Here is a 20,239-nt window from a genome sequence, read left to right as displayed (position 1 = left end):
TATACCAGAAAATTTCAAAATTTATGGTAAAAAATACCGGAAATTTCAAAATTAATGGTAAAAAATACCGTAAATTTCAAAAAATCTAGTATTTTCCCGGGAAATCTTAACCCATACTGAAAATTTTCTAGAAAAAACAAAAACTTCCTCAATTTTAAAATTTTTCGGTAATTTTGCATAAAACACCGTAAAATTCCAAATTTTTTTGCTACAATCTAAAAAATTCCAATAAAAATCTATAAAATTCTAAAATTTCCTAAATTCATCCAAGGGTATAACAGTAAAATTGTTTCTAAATGGGGAGAGGGTGTCAGGTATAAGTGGGGGGTGACAAGTTAAAGGCTCTTTAACTTGCCACCTAGACTTGTGACACCCCTATATTTAGAGTATTTTTATTGTTATACCCTTTTGTAAATATTGAAATTTTTTAAAATTTATTTGTTTTTATTGGAAAATTTCAAATTTCAAAATTTTTTTTATCGCAACAAAGACACTTGTACCTGAATTTAGAATTTCCTATATAAACATACCGAAAATTGTAAAAATTCTAGTAGGGATATGGAGTGTTTTACCGAAAATTATGAAATTTTCGAAAATCACCACTAAATTTCAGAAAATTTGAAATTTCTAGTATGTGCCACATAATTTCAAAAATACTGAAATTTTTGGTATTTTTCACATAAATCTGAAATTTGAGAAATTGCTGGTATTAACTTAAGTGAGTGAAACTTGTTCAATTTTTCCCGCATAACTGATTCGATAAAAAAACTACCCGATAAAATATATACATATAATAAAAATTATGCTACATACAATATTGCAAAACAAATTAGGATGACTTTCTATCTTCTCAGTGCCTAATGCGTCTTGCATATGTTGATTCCATTTTTTTGCATCTTTAGTACAATCCTGTCTCCAACTATCAATGATGGAAGATAATGGACAATCAGGTTTCAACTTTACCTGAACTCAATGATTGTTGTTGATAAAACCAACAACAATAATTTTATGTCTACTCGTATATATATGTGGAGCTAAGGTAAGAGGGAAAATGTAATGTTAAGTCTCTTTAACAGGGAGACAAATATGACATTGTATCTACAAGCAATAGGGTAAATCATATCTTGAATCATCATCCATTTATCAATATCCTGCACGCCCAAGTGTTTTACTCGTAACACATTCCTAACTTCAGAGACTGTGTCATAGAATAAATTGGAAAACAGTTGAAGGTGTTGATTGAACTTAAGTATCTAATTGTGTCTGAATCAAAGACCATGACTCTTTGCCCCATCCAAGTAAAGTTGCAATAGCCTGAAAACCACCATTTTTATCGTCATTCACATCAACAATGTCATTAATGTATGAATGTAAGAAATCAGGAAATTGAGACAAGTAAAGATGCCTCGAAGATGTAGTAGATGGTTGACTTCTACCCCACATACTTGACGGTTGACTTCCAGTTGGTTTCGTGCATGATCTCTTTGTAGTCTGACTCCCCCGCGAGCCCTCACCATGCTTCCACTATGAATTATCACGATTCACATCACTTTATTCACCCTTTTTACTCCTTTTATTTCCCCTATTTGGCTTGTACTTCACCGACGGTGGTCACATAGAAGTTGTGGATGGATGTGTTAGTTTCCAAACCTTTTTTTTCAACACCCTTTAGCATACAGTATCAAAGTAATAAAATATGTCTTCAACTCTTCACACTTTACTTCTAAATCCAATTGTGTACCACTTTCTTCATGACTGACATCATGCTCTTCAATGTGTAATTTCTTCCAAAAAAACATGAATTGGTTCAAAAGGAACAAGATTGCCTTGTATTTGGAAATCGGCAAGTTGACATGCACATGGTAACCCATGTGTAGTTCTAATGAAGTAACCACAAGCATCTTTGCTTGCACCAATAAATTTTACCCTTTCTAGTTCCTTTCCAATGTGTTGTATACACTATTTTGAAACAAAATCGTGCAAGTTGGTATAGAATGGAGTTTTATACCGATGATTAATGTTGATAATACATTTTTGAAACGATACCCTAATTGAACCTAGCTGCAACTTCAACATGGTATTCACAGCATCCCAACTTCGGCATAAATCTCCCTGACTTGTAGTCAACATGTTTTTTAGTCTCTAATGAGCAGATTCCACCCTAAAAACCATAACTAGAAATATATGTTAAATTATGTAAAGTAATGTAATAACATCAAAATGACGCCCTTGTACATGTTCGTTGATGTGTTCCCTGAATGAGTGACCCTATTAGTTCAAGCAACAACAAACCTTTCTTTATAAGGTGTTAACCGTGTTTCTTTCATATAGTTAGCAAATAAAGGAATATCAACACAAACAGTCTCAAAGTGCTTCAAGTGTTCGACAAACTCATTTTTTCTATTAGCATACATGATGTTGTTCCAAAGATCCACAACATATTATTGTCTTACTGATTTAACATACTTTTTATATTTCATACTAACATTTTTTGAAATATGGAACGAACACAACATATGAGTTGAATTTGGAAACACAACTTTCATGCATTCATCAACGCGAGTTCCCAGTCCATCACCACAACCTTCAGTAGTAAATTCTCGGAAGAGAACAACTTTTTGAGCTTCCATAGTTCCCATTTGAAGTTCTCCTCCCTTCCATCTTCCAAATAGTCAAAGCCTATCAAAAACGTTAACTTTGTTTATGTAACACCAACAATCTCAAGCAATGGTAGTCGATACCTGTATGATCACGATGCACATAATCAAAAATATGATAAATCAAAGTATGTTAAAAAGATATCAAAAATCAACATCTGGCCATTACCTATTTTTCTTGTATGTATAATCAAAAATCAACACCAAATGAAACATATTCAACAACTTCACTGAATCAGGATGTGTCCAAAAGATATCAGCAACAACATTTGAGTCTTCCGTATTTCTAGTTCAGCGTGTGTATTTTTCTCTATGAATAAGACTCAACAATATTTGTATTTCCGTCAATGGACCTCTCTTTCCTGCTTGTATGTAGCTCTAACTTTATACACCTGGGTAACACTAATTAGGTTTTCTAGATCTTTGTCTTTCAAAGCAGCAACTATGTATCGTGGAGCCATGTTGTACTTTGTCATATCATTCACAAATTGTCTTTTATGAACTTTTAGATGACCGAATATGCCATGTCCTTCTAAATCCTTAGATAGTTTATGACTATTCAACCCACACCTAACTATCACCTTCCAACCGCTACCACTCGACACATATCTCAGCCTAAAAGAACATTTCACTTTCATACTATAAATGCCCTTTGGAAATTTATTGCTTTCAGATGCATTCTTCCTTTTATAATTCAGAAGCAACATCCCCTTCCTCTCCATCATTCCTAAGCGCATTCTTGCCAACCTTGATAAGCCGGAGAATGTCTCCTCTCTCTCTCTACCTCCCATGGAAAAATATGGCATCAACTATTGGTGTCAAATTTCTTACCAAGAGAAAAGGATATGGACTTGCTTACTTATGATGATAAACATCTCTTGTACTTCCTCCTATCAAGGGTTTAAGTTATCCTACCTCTCACCATCTTTAACTTCATGAAGTCAAAGATCATGGCTTATCGCGAAGAAATGTCTTTCTTCCTTCCCTATGGATGAGTTCTCTCAGGACTCTTCTCTCAAGAAGGAATAATGAAGAATGTGAAAAAAAGCTTACTTAACTAAGGCTCTTGTAACCCATTGGAGCTTGAAGTTTGATGTAGCTAAAACCACTGATGGCCAAAGTCAAAAGTCCAAAAAGATTGCTTATGGAGTTGGACCCTTCGCTCCTTAGTCTCCTTTTCCCTTCTTGTCTCCACCATATTCTTCTCTGAACAATCTTTTCTTATATATTTTTATTTTCTTCAGTTCATATCTTGTAATTCTGAATGATAAATGAAGTGTTTCTTTTCATTCTAAATCTTCTTAACTTTGTCTTTAGTTTTATCTGTATCTTTTTTATTGATGACAACGGGGGAGAAACAATTTGATTTTGATTCATTTTTATCCCAATATAAATCTCAAACATTTTAACAATTTGTTGGATAAACTATGAGATTACTTGTGCTGATTGAAGAAAAAAAATCTAAGTCTTAAACTCAGAGAAAGCTTGTAAATCTCACTTTGTGAACTTAAACAAAGAAAATTTTAAAGATATAAAACTCAGGGGGAGCTTACAAACCTAAATTTAATTTTTAGTTGATTATTTGTTAAGTCAAATTTGTTCATCAAAAATATAGTAATTGTCATCATAAAAAAAGGGGGAGATTATTCGAACAAGTTTGGTTCTACATTTGCAATCATTGAGTTTTGATGATAACAAAGTATAAAGAATAATTTTGTACTCTAATAGTTTGTTAAGTGTGCAGAATCAAAACAAGTTAGATTTTGGATGAAGTAGACTTTGAACAAGCCATATACTGAATAAAGAAGAATTTGAACAAGCCATATGTTGGATAAAGTATACTTTGAATAATCCATATATTGGATAAAGCATACTCTGAACAAGCCATATACTGGATAAAGCAGACTCTGAACAAGCCAGACACTGAGCAAAGCTGAACAAAACAGACTTTGAACAAAGAGAGCCTTTGGACTCTAGATAAAGAGACTCCAGACTCTAAACTTCACCAGACTCTAAACACCATTAGATTCTGAACCAAAGTTAGAAAATACGAAGAATTTCTTAACTAAAGTTAACTATGGATATCTTAGTCAATGCTTATGAAGAAAATAATCATGACTTACTATGATAAATTCAAGCCTCATATACCCGCTCGCATAATATCCATAATATAACGACATGCAGGTAACACATCAATGACAAGATCTGCCATAGCCTGCTCCTTCTCTAATATCTCATGATGAGCTAACCTAGGCGGATCACTGTGAGCATCTGGTGTCGTGTATGAATGTGACACTTTAAAATACCATTGGATGTAGCTGAATGTACACTACTACACATTTCACAACAGTTGGGAGAAGGATTCCACCACGGATGGTGGTTCGTGGTAACATAGGGTGTACTAATATGTGTTCGCTTTACCACCACATATTGGTAACCATTATAAAAACCCATTAGTGCATTACATAACACTAAATTTATAGAAAGAAATCGTATTAAAATGTGGAGGTCATAGGTTCGATATCCATCAGCAGATTTTTAAAAGATATTTCAACATTTCACCACAGTTTGAAAGTTACAACTGTAGTGAAATACTTAGCATACAATATTTCACCACGGTTATAACTAGCAAGTGTTGTGATATGTTCACTTGAGTTTATTATAACTTATGTGGAATGCTTATTTCACAAACTTGTCAATAAACGTAGTACCTTTCTATCTGATTTAGAAATTAATAATGTGACAAATTGTGTTATATTAGAAGAACAATTTACATTGATTAATGTTTTTCGAGCTTTCTACATCCCATTATTCGTATCTCGTTCTTTGACAGTTAGAATTTGGTTTAATGTTTGTAGTTCTTCAATCAACACTTTATTTTTTACTAGTTCATTCTGCAAAGTATTAGCTTTGTCAAATGAACTAGTAAAAAAAGAAGTGTTGATTGAATAAGTATAAGCACTAAACCAAATTCTAACCGTCAAAGAGTGAAATACGGATAACGGGATGAAGAAAGCACGTAAAACATTGATTAATGTGAGTTATTTTGTAACATAACTTAATTTTTCATATTATTAATTTCTAATTCAATTTGAAAGGTTGGTAAAACATATTAGTTGCAATGTACCATTAATAATATTATCAATATCATAAACAATAACATAAATGTTAACTTACCTATACAAATACACCATATAATAACAAAAAATCAACATTTACCAAACATATCTAAACAACAACATTTATCAACATTACCAACAAAAACATCAACATACTTCAACAAAAAATATGTAAACCAAATCATAAACTTATTAACAAAACATAATCATTTCTGAACAAAGAGCACAAACAACAACATTATTGAACAAAATTATAAATTATACTTATCATAAACAACAACTAGTTTATCAAACATTCAACAACAACATTTATCAACATACGTAACAAAAACATCAACATACTTTAACAAAAAATATGTAAACTATTGAGAATGTAGCAAGTGTTAGTAGTGTGGGTAATAGTCTCACATTGGTTGAAAATATGGAGACTTAAGCATTTATAAGTGAGAGAACTCACCCACCTATCACCTTAAGGTTTTGAGTGAATATGTGGTGTGTCTCTCACAAAGGTGTTACTCTAAAAGAAGAAGTCCAATAATATTCAATGCTCCCTAGTGAAAAACTCCCCTAACACATGGTATCATGAGCCTTTGGTTCGTAAAGGGGCCGACTTACTTGTATCGAAATGCATAGGAAGAGGTGTCCCGTTTAAATCGAAATGCCTAGGAAGAGGTGTATCGAAATGTCCAGAAAGAGGTGTCAACGGTGATACAAGTGTATGTGATCAAAAGAGTTTCCACTTGAGGGAGACATTGTTGACTCACACTTGAGGGGGAGTGTTGAGAATGTAGAAAGTGTGAGTATTGTGAGTAATAGTCCCATATTGGTTGGAAATATGGAGACTTGAGAATTTGTAAGTTACATAATCCACCCACATATCACCTTAAGGTTTTGGGTGAATATGTGGTGTTTCTCTCACAAAGGTGTTGCTCTAGAAGAAGATGTCCCACAATGTTCAATGCTTCCTAGTGAAAAACTCCCCCAACATAAACTAAATCATAAACTTATGAATAAAACAAAATCATTTATGAATAAACAACAACATTTATGAACAAAATCATAAACTAACCTTAACATAAACGATAACATATTTATCAAACCTACCTAAACAAAAACATTTAACATACCTAACAAGAAACATCAACATGCTCAACAAAAAATATGTAAACTAAATCATAAACTTATGAACAAAATAAAATTATTTATGAAGAAAAAACATAAACAACAACATTTATAAACAAAATCATAAACTAACCTTAACATAAACAAAATCATAAACTAACCTTAACATAAACAACAACACATTTATCAAACATACCTGAACAACAACATTTCTCAACATGCCTAACAAAAACATCAACATACTTCAACAAAAAATATGTAAACTAAATCATAAACTTATGAACAAAATAAAATCATTTACAAACAAATAATACAAACAACAACATTTATGAAAAAAACATAAACTAACCTTAACATAAACAACAACACATTTATCAAACATACCTCAACAACAATATTTATAAACAAAACCATCATAAAGTAACCTTAACATAAACAACAAAATACTTTAACAAAACAACATCATACCTCAACAATAACTTAAACAATTTACATACCTCAACAATTTAAACCTATAATTTCATCTTAATATCAATAGAAGAATATACCCTATTTTGGACAAAGACAGATGTTTGACGTAGCTTTTGAACAATAAAAATAATAAAAATAAGACTTATATTTTGAGCAACAAGAATAATATGATATCATATCTCATAAAACAATTCACATATACACTTTTACTTAAAAAAATTATGAAAAATGAAAACAAAGATATGAGCTTGCTACTTGTTTCGTGACACTTTCCCTTGATTCATACTAGTTTGAGAAGTTATGTTAGAGTTTTGAAAAGTTAGGATAGAGTTTTGAGAGATTATGTCAAGGCGAGAGAAGTTAGGGTTTCACACTTACAACACAATCTATTATGAAGTGAATTAAGTTAGCATATATAGGCAATATATTTCACAACGGTTGTTAAAAATAATTGTGGTGATTTGTCCTAATATTTCACCACGGTTATTAATCTGGACCATGGTGATAAGTTTTTAATTTTTATTTGAAATTAGAAATTAAGGGAATACACCATTTTATTAACGAAAAACACAAAAAATACAAGTGTTGGGTTTCGAAGCGTGTCACTCTTAACATATCACAACAATTGTTAATTGTGATTGTGGTTATATGTAATTAAAAAATATGAAAGACGCCTAATGAACATATATTACCTCGGTTGATTATGTGGTCGTGGTTAGAAATGGTTACAAAATGTGCTTTTTGTAGTAGTGACACTACTCCAATCGCGAGAAACTACCACACTCTATGCTTCATCCAGTACCAGATAATTATAGAAATTATCATACATCACATCAACATCTTTGCGGACCATAGCGAGAGGACCAAATACAAAGGGTTCTCTTGGAACAACCTGTAGATACATGAATTGGCGCAAGACTCACTTAAGAAGATAATGATACATCATACATGACCCACAAGCTAACCATATAAAGTAGAAGGTTATGTCATCCAAGGGACGCATCTGACAGTGATTTTCGTACGACCAGAAACGTATATCATTTGGTGCAGTGCGGTTAAGAAACACTTTAAATGGCTCGTTCGACTGATTCCCTCTAAGCGGGACGAATTCACAAGCATGTGGCTGATCCTCAGTGTAGTCATCAACAAATGACTAATCGAAGATGCGTGAAAAGTGTTGAAGGATCCATGCCTAAAAATGGTACAAATGAATTATTAGTAATGGCGTAGCACAAGTGTTATGAAAATGGTACGATAACAATAAATGACGCAAATATATTACCGTAAACAGCATGCAACTAGCTGTCATCTATTTGGTCTTCCAAAGATAATATCCATCTAACTTGGAGTATACGTAAACAAAATAAGTGATCCCTCAGTTGTACTCATGAATTCACTCCAAATCAATGAAGTATCTAAGGTAAACCACATAGACGTAATAGGCACTCTTGTCCACAAATTTAGACGTGCCAACCAAGTACATGAGGTATGACCTTAATGCACATGCTCTATGATGCATAACTTGTGCATCATTACCATCGACATCCACTGTCGCAGTTGGTGTACATATAACTTCTATTTGAATCCAAATCTAGCACGACACCCTCTAGTGTCTTCTATCTCCTTTAGGACATCCTCTAAGTTAGCTCCCAAATAGTTCACAATTATCTCCAGTGCATTAGTTCTAGTCATCCTAGAGTGGTATAATTATCTTCTCCTGATTGAAAGATGTAGCAGAATGACACATCATCCAATGTGATGGGATCTCACCATGCGGAAGATGAAAATATGATATATTAAAGTGTCATCTCTCAATGAACGTTGACAACACACCATGGTTAATAGTAGTATAACCAGTCATGTATAAATTCCGCAACCTAGATAGTTGCATGGCATCATGAAACTATTGCTCGTCAAGATGATGTAGCCTCAGAATCTTCCCATCATGGTTGATGCATTTTAAAGCATCATAGTACTGTAAAAAGTACATCATCATCAGATAGTTCAAATATTATAACACATGTGTTTCAAAGAATAAATACAGATAAATGTTACATCTCCATCCCACACGTACCTAGCAACATGGTCTTCATACAAAGGCAACAATGATGTGTCACACAGACCTCCTCTGAATTCCTCAGGAGGCGACACCGACCTTTGAGAAGACGAAGTTAGAGACACCTGAATTCTAAAAATTGACGCTTTCGCGTCAAATGAATTGACATCGATCAGTGGCCGCGAGGGTCAGGCTCTTTCCCTTTGAACATATACATGTTGGGACACTCTACCAAGCCCCATTCGTTCTTGGTTGTCAATCATATTACCTATAATTAAACTAGACAAAATAGAAAAGTCAAACTGAGATGAGAGACATTCAAAATCAAATCAAATAATGCAGACAACAAAATACAGAAATGCACTTTCATAATCCTGAAAAACCAAATTCCGAACAAATACAAAAGAATAAAAACGACATAAACAAAAATGACAAAAACGCAGGAAACGAAAATACGACAAATTACAATGGGACAAAATAGAGTGCATGTAACTATGTAGTAACATAGATTGCATCATCTAATATTCCTATTTCTTAATGCATGTCTAGAAAATAATTTTTTTTGGACTGAAACACCTAGTAAATGTGCAAAGAAAATGAAATAAATTGGATTGAATGGAGGTTGAAAAGCGCTTGAATTGAATGCATTAGAAAAACTACTTTTGACGCACCCGTAGATGTGGAAAAAGTAATGCCCAATGTACATTTCACTAAATAAAGGCTATCCTGAAAACGTATTTACTACTTAAGCCGCTAAGCTCCAAAACTCCCCCCAACTTGACCACTAGAAGTATAACAGGATATTCTTGTGGCACCTGCTAACTCTCAACTCTCAACAGCTCTACGAGTTGTTTGCTTGTGTCATACACATCACTCATCATTCATCATGGCAACTGTTCATTTTTCTCCCCCTACGTCTCTCTTCAAATCCAACAATCTCAATCTCAATCTCAATCTCTCTTCCTCCATTTCCGTCTCTCAACTACCATTCCATTCTAACCCCCCAACCAAACGCTCACCCACCGTAACCTCCTCCACCGCCTCTCACACTAACTCTTCTTCGCCTTATTACCCCATGGAACCAACACCAGAAGGATCACATCAACAACGCACCAAAACTAAAATCGTCTGTACAATCGGTCCTTCCACCAGCTCACCTCACATGATTTCAAAACTCGCCCAAACCGGAATGAATGTTGCGCGTTTGAACATGTCACATGGAGATCACGCATCGCACCAGAAAACTATCGATTTCGTTAAACAATACAATTCTCTATTTCAAGACAGAGTTATTTCCATCATGCTTGACACCAAGGTCAATTCATTCCCCTTCATCTCTAATCATCAACACTGAATATAATCACATTGCGCGCCATTCACTGATTTTCTTCGCAGGGTCCTGAAGTTAGAAGTGGGGATGTGCCCCAACCAATATTGCTCAAAGAGGGACAAACTTTCAATTTCACTATTATCAGAGGGGTTTGCACTCAAGATACTGTTAGTGTCAATTATGATGATTTTATCAATGATGTCGACGATGGAGACGTACTTCTCGTTGACGGTGTGTATGTAGGATACAATCTGTATTTAATTGTTCAATTGTTGCATAATCACCTAGTTTGATTTTCTGTTCCCCATTGTTATTTTAGGAGGAATGATGTCACTTGTTGTTAAGTCAAAGACAAAAGACATGGTTAAATGTGAAGTTATTGACGGGGGAGAACTGAAATCTAGGCGTCATTTGAATGTTCGTGGAAAAAGTGCAACACTTCCTTCTATAACTGGTATAATTCTTTTGTATTTGTTGTGGATCCCCGTTGCAGGGAGGCAATAGGTTTTTCGGCTACTGTTAGTATGCTAATGTAGTTGACAGTTTTATTCTACTTTGCAATGTGTTTAACTTCATAGAGAAGGACTGGGAAGATATTAAGTTTGGGGTGGATAATCAAGTAGACTTCTATGCTGTGTCATTTGTCAAGGATGCTAGAGTGGTTTACGGGTTAAAAGAATACCTCAAAAGTAATTTTTTCTTGCTGTCTAATTTCTTTTTTGTGCTTGTTGAGGAACACGCTAATTGTACATTTTTTCTGCAGAACACAATGCTGATATACATGTCATTGTAAAAATTGAAAGTGCTGATTCCATACCAAATCTTCACTCTATACTTTCAGCTTCAGACGGGGTTAGTTCCTTACCGTTCAGATTATGTATTATAGATATTACATATTTTAACACCTTTTGTTAAAACTATCGAAACTTATGCTATTTTGGACGCCTTTTTTTTCCTCTTTCTTTCGGTCCATATTACCATTGAACATATAAAAACTGGAACTAATTTTATTTAGGGAGGAAAAGTATTTACTATGATTAACAGTTCTATACTTCAATGGGAAGCCTGTGAACATAGTTCCTGAAAGAGAAAGTAAAAAACAAAAAGTGGAACTTTTCAAGATACAAATATGGTTGACCTTATATACACACAAATAGAATATGTTTGCCGTTTTTGTAGATTTATTTTTCAAATTTGAAGTAAGGCTTGTATTCTTCACAGGACTTAAAAAGAAGATAACTTCACCTCTAGCTGATGACTAGAAGCTATAGTTTTCCCCTCCTCTTAGTGTTGTGCATTCATGATATCTGCTCTGCATCAAACTGTGTGCATTTCATGGATTATGATCTCTATCTCTCTTAATTTAGGTTGTCATTTCATGCAAACATGTTATGGTAGCTATTGTCTGATAATAACATATACACTACATGCATAGTTTTAGCCTTCAGGTCAAATAATGGAACGATGGTGGGTTTGGTGCTTGTTTGTTTCTGCACTATTGGTGGTTGATAATTTCCTTGTTTTCTTACAATATCAAAATACAAGCTTACTAGGTAGATTGAAGATACTATTATGTTTTGGAAAGTATGCTGATGTGCTTTCAACTCTAACAGTCATAGACTAGTTAACCTTGCGCTTACAGATATCCAAACATAATCACATTCTCTGTGCAGGCTTTGTAGTAGATTCTGATAGACTTGATAATGTATGAAAATCAATCTTTTTGGAAAAGGCTAAATTAGGAAAATCTATTGCACACCTTTTAACCAAGTTTTGCTGAAAACTCCCTCTTATGGCTGATTTGACACTTGGTATACCTGAACTGGTTTGAACCTGTTGATAGGTTTTTCAACTCTCTCATAGTCTATATTTTGGAGCAATCATTAAAAGTTATGCAATTGTATGGATCAAAGTATGATATTTATCCGTGTGTAGCATCTAGGTCATTGTTTGAGTTCGTTTTATTTTGCAGGCCATGGTTGCTCGTGGGGACCTTGGAGCTGAACTTCCGATAGAAGATGTTCCTTTATTGCAGGTAATCTGATTCTCAGAACATGATATGTATGCCATAGTGACATGTATATAGGTTCTTTCATTAGACAATCTACAAAAAAATGTTTGATAAACAATGTTTTTGTACATTTGTTTATGGATTCAATATCTTTGTGCCTGTCAGGGAAAAATCTAATAAAATAGTAATTTAGGTACCTGTTCTAAAATTCATTTGTAGTTTCCCTCCCTCTCATAAGTGTTGTTTAAGGTAACACACTTGTTAAGAAAATGATTAGTTATGTTGATTTCTATAGTAAAATATGTTGATTAAAATACCTTTATAAAGGAGTAAAAAAACATTACATAAAATGGAGTTTTTTTAGAGTAGGAGTAGATAGGTGGATAGATAAATGAGGTATTGCAGAAGATAAGAAATATTGTCTTGGTGTTCTGAAGTAACTAAGAATTTGAGACAGAGAAATATTCCAAATAGAGCACTTATAATAACGAGACTGATGGAGTATCATATTGATTTGGGGAAAACCCTTCTCTACTACTTGTATAGCTGTCACACTACAAAATTTGATGATGTTCTAGAATGCAGTGAACTAACTATGGCCTGTCTGTGTTTGTGTGTAAGTGATGGCTTTTCTAACTTTGAAACAGTAAAGGTTGTGTATGAAATTGGATGTCTTTGGTTGTTTAGAATCCATGTAAAATTTTACATGAAACTTATATTTTCTGTTTCTCCTAGTCTGCATAAATGAGCTGTGTTCATTTAGTTGTTCTTTAATATATCATTTCACTGATATATAGGAAGTAGAATTGTGCTTAACTCCATGTTCTATGTAGTTCATTCCCATTTTTAATAAAACAGGAGGACATCATTAGAAGATGTAACAGAATGCAAAAGCCAGTTATTGTGGCTACAAATATGCTTGAAAGCATGATTATTCATCCCACACCAACTAGAGCGGAAGTCTCAGACATTGCAATTGCAGTAAGACAAGGTGCCGATGCTGTCATGCTTTCAGGAGAAACTGCACATGGAAAGTGTGTTTGCTGCTCCTTGGTGACCTTGGTTCCTTTTTCATTTTATCAGTTCAAACCTTCTCTTAAACTTCAAATTTACAGTTTGTAATGCATAAGAGATACTACTTTTAACCCCTCCTTTTTTTTATTAAACTATTTACCCCATTTTTTCTTGGGTGGTTCATTCCCTTTCATTTGAAGATATATGCCATTCCTTCACTATATAACTGCTTTCATTTGAAGATGCATGCCATTCCTTCACTATATAACTGCTTTCATTTACAATGTATGCCGTTCATTTAACAGTGCGATGAGTTCTGCATTTGATGTATTTCTTTTCATATATTTTTAAATTAGTAAATTTATTTTAAAAGGATTACAACTGCTTCAGATATCCACTGAAATCTGTTAAAGTTATGCATGCGGTGGCTCTGAGGAATGAATCCAGTGTTTTTAGAAGTGTTGCCTATCCAAATCATTTGAGTTTCCACAAGGTACTTAGTTTGGAAATAAGCCTCCTTGTGACTTACTTCGTTACATATCCAGTTATGAAGTTTTGTTTCATGCCCAAAAGAGTGTAGAAAATTTACTGCCATGGATTTGACTGATAATATCCTAGAACCTAATTGATCTGTGTTTACATTTTGGCAGAGTCATATGGGAGAAATGTTTGCTTTCCATGCAACAACTATGTCCAACACTCTAAATACTCCTATTATCGTGTTCACCAGAACTGGATCCATGGCTATTCTTTTGAGCCATTATAGACCCCACTCAACAATATTTGCATTCACAAATGAGTGAGTAGTAGCAGTATGTATGTTTCATGTTATGTTTTTATATCGATCTTATCTGCACCGAACCAGAAAAATAAAGTTTAGTTGATGAACTTATGCTTGCTATGTTTTTAAGATGAACAGAACTTGTTATGGTTTTGAAAATGAATATCAAAATTTCCAGGCTTGATCCTTTTGTTTATTATCTTGAGGTAATAGGTTACTTAAGTCAGCATTCTTTTGCATCTATAATGTTTTATTTTACTATTACAGAGGTAGGATTAAGCAAAGGATGGGACTTTATCATGGTGTTCTGCCTATATACATGCAATTTTCAAATGATTCAGAGGAGACCTTTGCTAGAGCCCTCAAGCTACTATTGGTGAGTGATATCTCGATCAATTGCACACATCATCCTTTTTTTATGAATATTTTTTAAATGTTTCTGAAAGACTTCATGCTACAGAGTAAAGGTCATTTACAAGAGGGGCAATATGTTACTCTTGTTCAAAGTGGAGCACAACCAATCTGGCGCAACGAATCCATTCATCATATCCAAGTTCGCGAGGTTCATGGATAAAATTCTTCTGTAAAGGGTCTTTCTTTCTCTCGAGTATGCAATAGCCTTTTCTTTTCTCGCTCACTTGTACCTAAGTCTTGCTATTAATTGTAATTTTTATTGTTCTATATTTGAAAAAGCTAGTTGAATAGTTTAGAAGCTTCTGTAACGCAAATAATGATTTGTGGAGCAAACTTTCACTAAATATTGCATGTTAAGTCCTCTGTTTAGTACTATAAATTCCTATGTTGTTTTGCTCTGGGGGAATTGTTGGAACCTTTGAGTGCATTTAGTAAATTTCTTAAATCACATGTTTATGTTATCCTTTTTGTAAGTGATCTTATACAGAAGTTATTCTATCAAATATACTGCAAGCAGTATAATTTAATTAATGCCTTACTTTGTTCTTCCTAAGTGATCTTATGCAGGATTCGTTGCCAGTCCACAATACTGTAGGAATGACTTTGGTATGCTGCTAACAATTCAGATTTGCATTGGTTGATTGTCCAAGATATTAAGAAGACATCACAGTTGGAAATCCAAACAACATATTTAACTCATTATTTATCAATGGAACTTACAAATGGGAAAGAAGGAAGGTTTCTTGGGACCCTAAAACAGTCATTGTCTCATTGAGGTTTAGTTTACACAACTGGGCTTGAAGAACATAAACTGAAAATCCGGATGTGTCCTAAATACAGGTTAAAGATGGAAGAGAATCAGAGACTTGTGTAAGAAGGGTTTCTCTTTCTGCAAACCTGCAAAGCGTTTCTTCCAATGGAATATATAATCAAGATTATTTCTACCAGTTGCTCCTTCTTTCTCTTATTAGCATTGCCTTTGAGTTATGCCTCATGCAAATTAGACTGTGAAGCTACTTGGGTCATCATTTTCTTTGGGTTTCTCGCCCAGCTGTATACTCTTGTACCACTTTGCACATGCAATATAGGCGATCAAGTCCATCGATGTCAAGGCTGCTAAGAGGAAGTAAAACCTATCCAGGTGGCCTTTATTGAGGTTTCCTGGGATCCACCCTGGCATGTGATCCTCGGTAGATATCTTCATAACTATACTGACAAGTAAGCTACTTACATAGTTGCCAAGGGAAATGGATGTCATGCAAAGTGCACTTCCGAAGCTCTTTAAGCCATCTGGTGTCTGAGCATTGAAGAACTCTAACTGCCCTACATACATAAACACCTCAGAAGCTCCTATAAATGTGTACTGAGGGATTTGCCAGAAGATGCTCAAAGTACTCGACTCTTTGCAGTGGGTGCATGTTTGGTTTGCATGCTTAAGCCTATAGCATTCAACTATTCCAGCTGAAAGCATTGCTATCACAGCTATAACAAGTCCAACTCCCATTCTCTGAAGCTCGGTAAGACCCTTAGAATCTGATTTTTTAAGCTTTCCCACAAATGGATCAAGAATTCGACGGTAAAAGAAAATGAAGACAGCCACACTGATAATATCAAAGCTAGACATGCTAGCTGGTGGCACTTTGAAATTGGAAACAGTAGTTTTCATGGCAGCACCTTGCTCCACAAAAAGAGATGCCATTTGTGTGAAAACCACCGAGTATATTATGGTGCAGAGCCAAATCGGAAGAAGTCTCAGTATGCACTTCACTTCTTCAACTTGACTTACAGGACAGAGACGCCATGGACTATAACTTGCGCATTTCTGGTTATCAAAATCTCTTGAAGATATAAACGCTGCCCTATCCAAGAACCTTCACAAAAAAGAAGGAAAATTGATCAACTCGTTATAGTTTACTAGAATCAAGAATGACAAGTAATGCTGAAAAATCAATTTTGTTTACAAAGTAACAAAGTTAGCAAATAATAAGGGAGGAGCAGTTCATGCTCGCAGCCACGGAAATACACATCAGCTGCATATGAAAGTATTGTTGTTGCTGCTGAAGGTAGCTTCTACTACTTACTTGAACCCGTGAGTATGGAGGATTTTTCTGTTCATATTGGCGGAAGACTCCTTTGTATCCATGTTATACAAATCCTCTCCGTTTGACGGCATTTGAACTTTCACTTTCCTTGACGCGGCCACAAGAACTTGGCAAAACCTGGCGAGAGGGTTGCCACTAGGCTTGAAATGTCGATACCTTGGGGTGCCTACTAGAAACAGTATCAGTGCAGCAAAGGCAGAGCCTGCAGACAGCCAGAAACCAAGAGCCCACATTCCTTCATCTTCAAAATACACCAGAATGGTGTTTGAAAAGAGTTGCCCAAAGTTCAAAGCTAGGTAGAAGTAGCTGAAGAAGGCCACTTTATTGTGACCCTCTCTCGAATGCTCCTCGTCAAACTGATCAGCACCGAATGTGGCAATATTTGGTTGATAACCTCCATTCCCTAAGGCAATGAGATAGATTGAGAGGTTGAACATCCCCATCTCCAAACTTGAATGTTTTCCACACGGAATCGATTCATTTCCACAGCCTCTTGGTTTAATCAAGAAGAGGTATGATGACAGTGATAAGGACATTAGACCCTGTCATGTATATCGATCAGTCAAGGAAATAATGTATCATCTAGAAATAAAAGAGAGTATGGAGATGAAAAATGAGAGAAAATCTGAGAAACTACTTACTATTACAAAAATGACTTGAAAGACGGCACATGTTTTATATCTTCCCCAATAAGAGTCACTAAGGAAAGCTCCCACAAGAGAAAAGATGTAAACCGTTCCAGTCCATTTGCTCACATTGTTTGCGGCTTCTGCATTACTTTGTCCTACCACCCTTGTCAGGAATACCACCAGGTTCACTCCAATCCCAAAGAATGCCAGAGTTGCCAGGCATTGGTTCACTGATAAATAGATACAATGAATAACAAAACGAACAGCATTAGCAACATGTTCTTAATACTATAATGAATCGAGCGAATTAAATACGTCTGCACGCATTTTGCCAAGCGCAGAGACGCATACTGCTGAATTAGTGTTCTGTTTTCATGTTCAAGTATTCATGTATGATGAGGTTATGTTCTTTTTTCAGTCTTGTGTTTATGTTGTTTTGGATTCTGTTTTTATGCAGAATGAAAGACTTCTACACAAGGAAGCAAATAGTATCAGTTAAGAATTAACATCATTTACTTAAGTTCCTTTTCAAATACTATATAGTATAAAAAATATATGCATTTGTTTTCATGTCTTTGCTGAGTGTTGGAAAAACAATAATCATATTCATATTATAATATTAACACACAAGATGTTAAAACAAGTTTATTTTATAATATATTGTTAGGTATGCTTAGGTATGAACAACCTCTTATTAATGGTTTCATAGGTGATATAACACTTGTGAAAAGCAAGTTTTGCGGAAAGAAATTATTCTATAAGCTTAACTACTTTTTTCCTCAATAACTAGGTAGTTTTAACTTATAAGCATATATACTTACCTATCGTTATCCTTTTTAAGGAAGTAAATACTAAAAGTAAAAAAATTTACTCTTCCATTTCAGGATTAATATATTAGATTGTTTACATGTCTATTGTCCATGACACATGTCATCCACCAAAGTAGTGCAAAATCTTATCACTCATTACGTGTCATAAACATATTTCTATGAATTGCATGCTTCATTTCTTCAATTTGTCTTTTTCTAAGTTACCAAAATTTCAGGCCTCTTGTCTTTTACAGTTCACACCCAGCCAAAACCCCCTTTCAACATTCACACACTCTTCTCCCTTTCTTTCTTTTTTTATTACAAAATATTAACTACTTATAAAATAAGTGATGATAAAAAAGAGTAATGTTTAAGCAGGTGAATTCGGTGGCACTTGCACAATCTTCCTCCATACAATTTTGCATGCAACAAAGCTGACAAAAAATGTCACATGGGAATTTGTATGGAAACTTGTCGTTTTTTTTTCCTTTTATCTATAAAAATGATAAGCTAGAAAAGTTTCAACAACATAACACAAAAAGCAACTTCAACTTTCATTTACCACTCTTTATGATAAGCTATCTAAAATTTTATATACGCAAACAAGGTAATTTCTTTATAACTAACTAACAAGGTTTCTCAAACTTCTACGGCACCAACACCAATGCCCCTCTCTCTCTCTCTCTCTCCAGCTATCATAAACTATACGTATACGCATGATATACATATATGTATTTGCATGTGTACTCTTTTCCTCAAATTCTGGGGAATCAATAAGCTTGTAGAAAAAGATTATTCACAATTTATTGTACTATTGTATATATCTTGTTGATGAAGATTCAATTGTTTTTCAAAGAAAAATGAGCATGTGATGTGCTTATATATCTATCATTTGCATTATCTAGATTTTTTTAAACTGAATTATAAGACTAAGAAATACCGCAGTTATACATCTGATATGGTTCGAATCTGTAATATCTCACAAATAAATCTAAAATAGTAAGATAAAAAATGTTTAAAAAAATCTTACAGAGTATGATGGTTGCAGCACTCCATCTTCCAGACTTGGCTCTGATTGCCGGACGGTTATAGAAATCAACACTTCCATCAAGAGTCAACTCTTGGGATTCTGAGTCTTGTTTGAACTCGTTCTGCAAAGAGATTTTTCAACAAAAAGTTACATCCATTGTTGATGACACTTATTTATGCATGTTCCAAAAATGCATATAGTAACAAAAACAACAAAGGATGTTCCAATTCAAATATATACGACAAGGAACAAGTAGTATGATGTTTTTAAGAATGTTTATTTGGAAATGGAATTTTTATATATATTTTTTATACCAACCTCTTTAGAGAGTTCTAACTCTAAGCAAGACATTGTTGAAGTGAAATAGTGGGATGGTAGGAAAATGCAGAGAGGGTAGTGTCCTGTAGGAGAGGAAAGGGAAGGAGAAATAAATGTTAAGGAGGAGAGTGGGAGTGATATTGTATAAATAGAGGAAGAGTGTGTGGCATCAACGGTGGAGATTTTAGGGTCCACATGGCATTATCATCCAAAAGTACCTAAATTGCATCACAATGCAAAATTTATAAAATATCATCACCTTAGGTTCAATGGAAAAATATCTTAGAGCTTGTGTTTAAAACTAGGGAGATTTTATATAGATAAGATTAATGTATTTTGTTAAGGTAGTTCAGTTGAAAATGTATACAAATATTTA

General features: G+C 34.2%; 2 protein-coding genes across 4 annotated transcripts; one reads left to right on the top strand and one right to left on the bottom strand.

Moving 5' to 3' along the window:
• The first annotated feature begins 10,193 nt into the window (after positions 1-10,193).
• On the top strand, positions 10,194-15,689 carry LOC127120538 (pyruvate kinase isozyme G, chloroplastic). 3 transcript variants are annotated; one of them, XM_051051002.1, is made up of 12 exons: positions 10,194-10,740; positions 10,821-10,986; positions 11,075-11,209; positions 11,334-11,444; positions 11,519-11,607; positions 12,728-12,790; positions 13,625-13,800; positions 14,171-14,273; positions 14,431-14,579; positions 14,829-14,937; positions 15,022-15,168; positions 15,543-15,689. In XM_051051002.1, the coding sequence occupies exons 1-11, from the start codon at positions 10,312-10,314 to the stop codon at positions 15,133-15,135; spliced, it is 1,644 nt and encodes a 547-aa protein (XP_050906959.1). In that variant the 5' UTR covers positions 10,194-10,311; the 3' UTR covers positions 15,136-15,168; positions 15,543-15,689. The 3 variants fall into 3 exon arrangements, with proteins under 3 accessions (XP_050906959.1, XP_050906958.1, XP_050906957.1); XM_051051001.1 differs by having other exon boundaries at positions 15,530-15,677; XM_051051000.1 differs by lacking the exon at positions 15,543-15,689 and having other exon boundaries at positions 15,022-15,354.
• On the bottom strand, positions 15,646-20,022 carry LOC127120537 (protein NRT1/ PTR FAMILY 7.3). The gene is made up of 5 exons (XM_051050999.1): positions 19,864-20,022; positions 19,546-19,666; positions 17,719-17,936; positions 17,057-17,619; positions 15,646-16,846 (listed from the first exon to the last, which is right to left on the bottom strand). The coding sequence occupies exons 1-5, from the start codon at positions 19,894-19,896 to the stop codon at positions 15,976-15,978; spliced, it is 1,806 nt and encodes a 601-aa protein (XP_050906956.1). The 5' UTR covers positions 19,897-20,022; the 3' UTR covers positions 15,646-15,975.
• Positions 20,023-20,239: the final 217 nt, after the last annotated feature.

This window comes from Lathyrus oleraceus, chromosome 2 (assembly GCF_024323335.1).
Source record: "Lathyrus oleraceus cultivar Zhongwan6 chromosome 2, CAAS_Psat_ZW6_1.0, whole genome shotgun sequence".
NCBI lineage: Eukaryota > Viridiplantae > Streptophyta > Magnoliopsida > Fabales > Fabaceae > Lathyrus > Lathyrus oleraceus.
This window is presented reverse-complemented; position numbering and strand designations above follow the sequence as displayed.

Bases quoted from the DNA above. Each gene is read 5' to 3' on its own strand.
- LOC127120538 (XM_051051002.1), top strand. From the start codon at position 10,312: ATGGCAACTGTTCATTTTTCTCCCCCTACGTCTCTCTTCAAATCCAAC. The intron at 10,987-11,074 runs GTGTGTATGTAG...TTGTTATTTTAG, and splicing joins AGACGTACTTCTCGTTGACG to GAGGAATGATGTCACTTGTT. The intron at 12,791-13,624 runs GTAATCTGATTC...TTAATAAAACAG, and splicing joins AAGATGTTCCTTTATTGCAG to GAGGACATCATTAGAAGATG.
- LOC127120537 (XM_051050999.1), bottom strand. From the start codon at position 19,896: ATGTCTTGCTTAGAGTTAGAACTCTCTAAAGAG. The intron at 17,937-19,545 runs GTAAGATTTTTT...TCTATTTATCAG, and splicing joins TGCTGCAACCATCATACTCT to TGAACCAATGCCTGGCAACT. The intron at 16,847-17,056 runs GTAAGTAGTAGA...TTTTTTGTGAAG, and splicing joins CTCCATACTCACGGGTTCAA to GTTCTTGGATAGGGCAGCGT.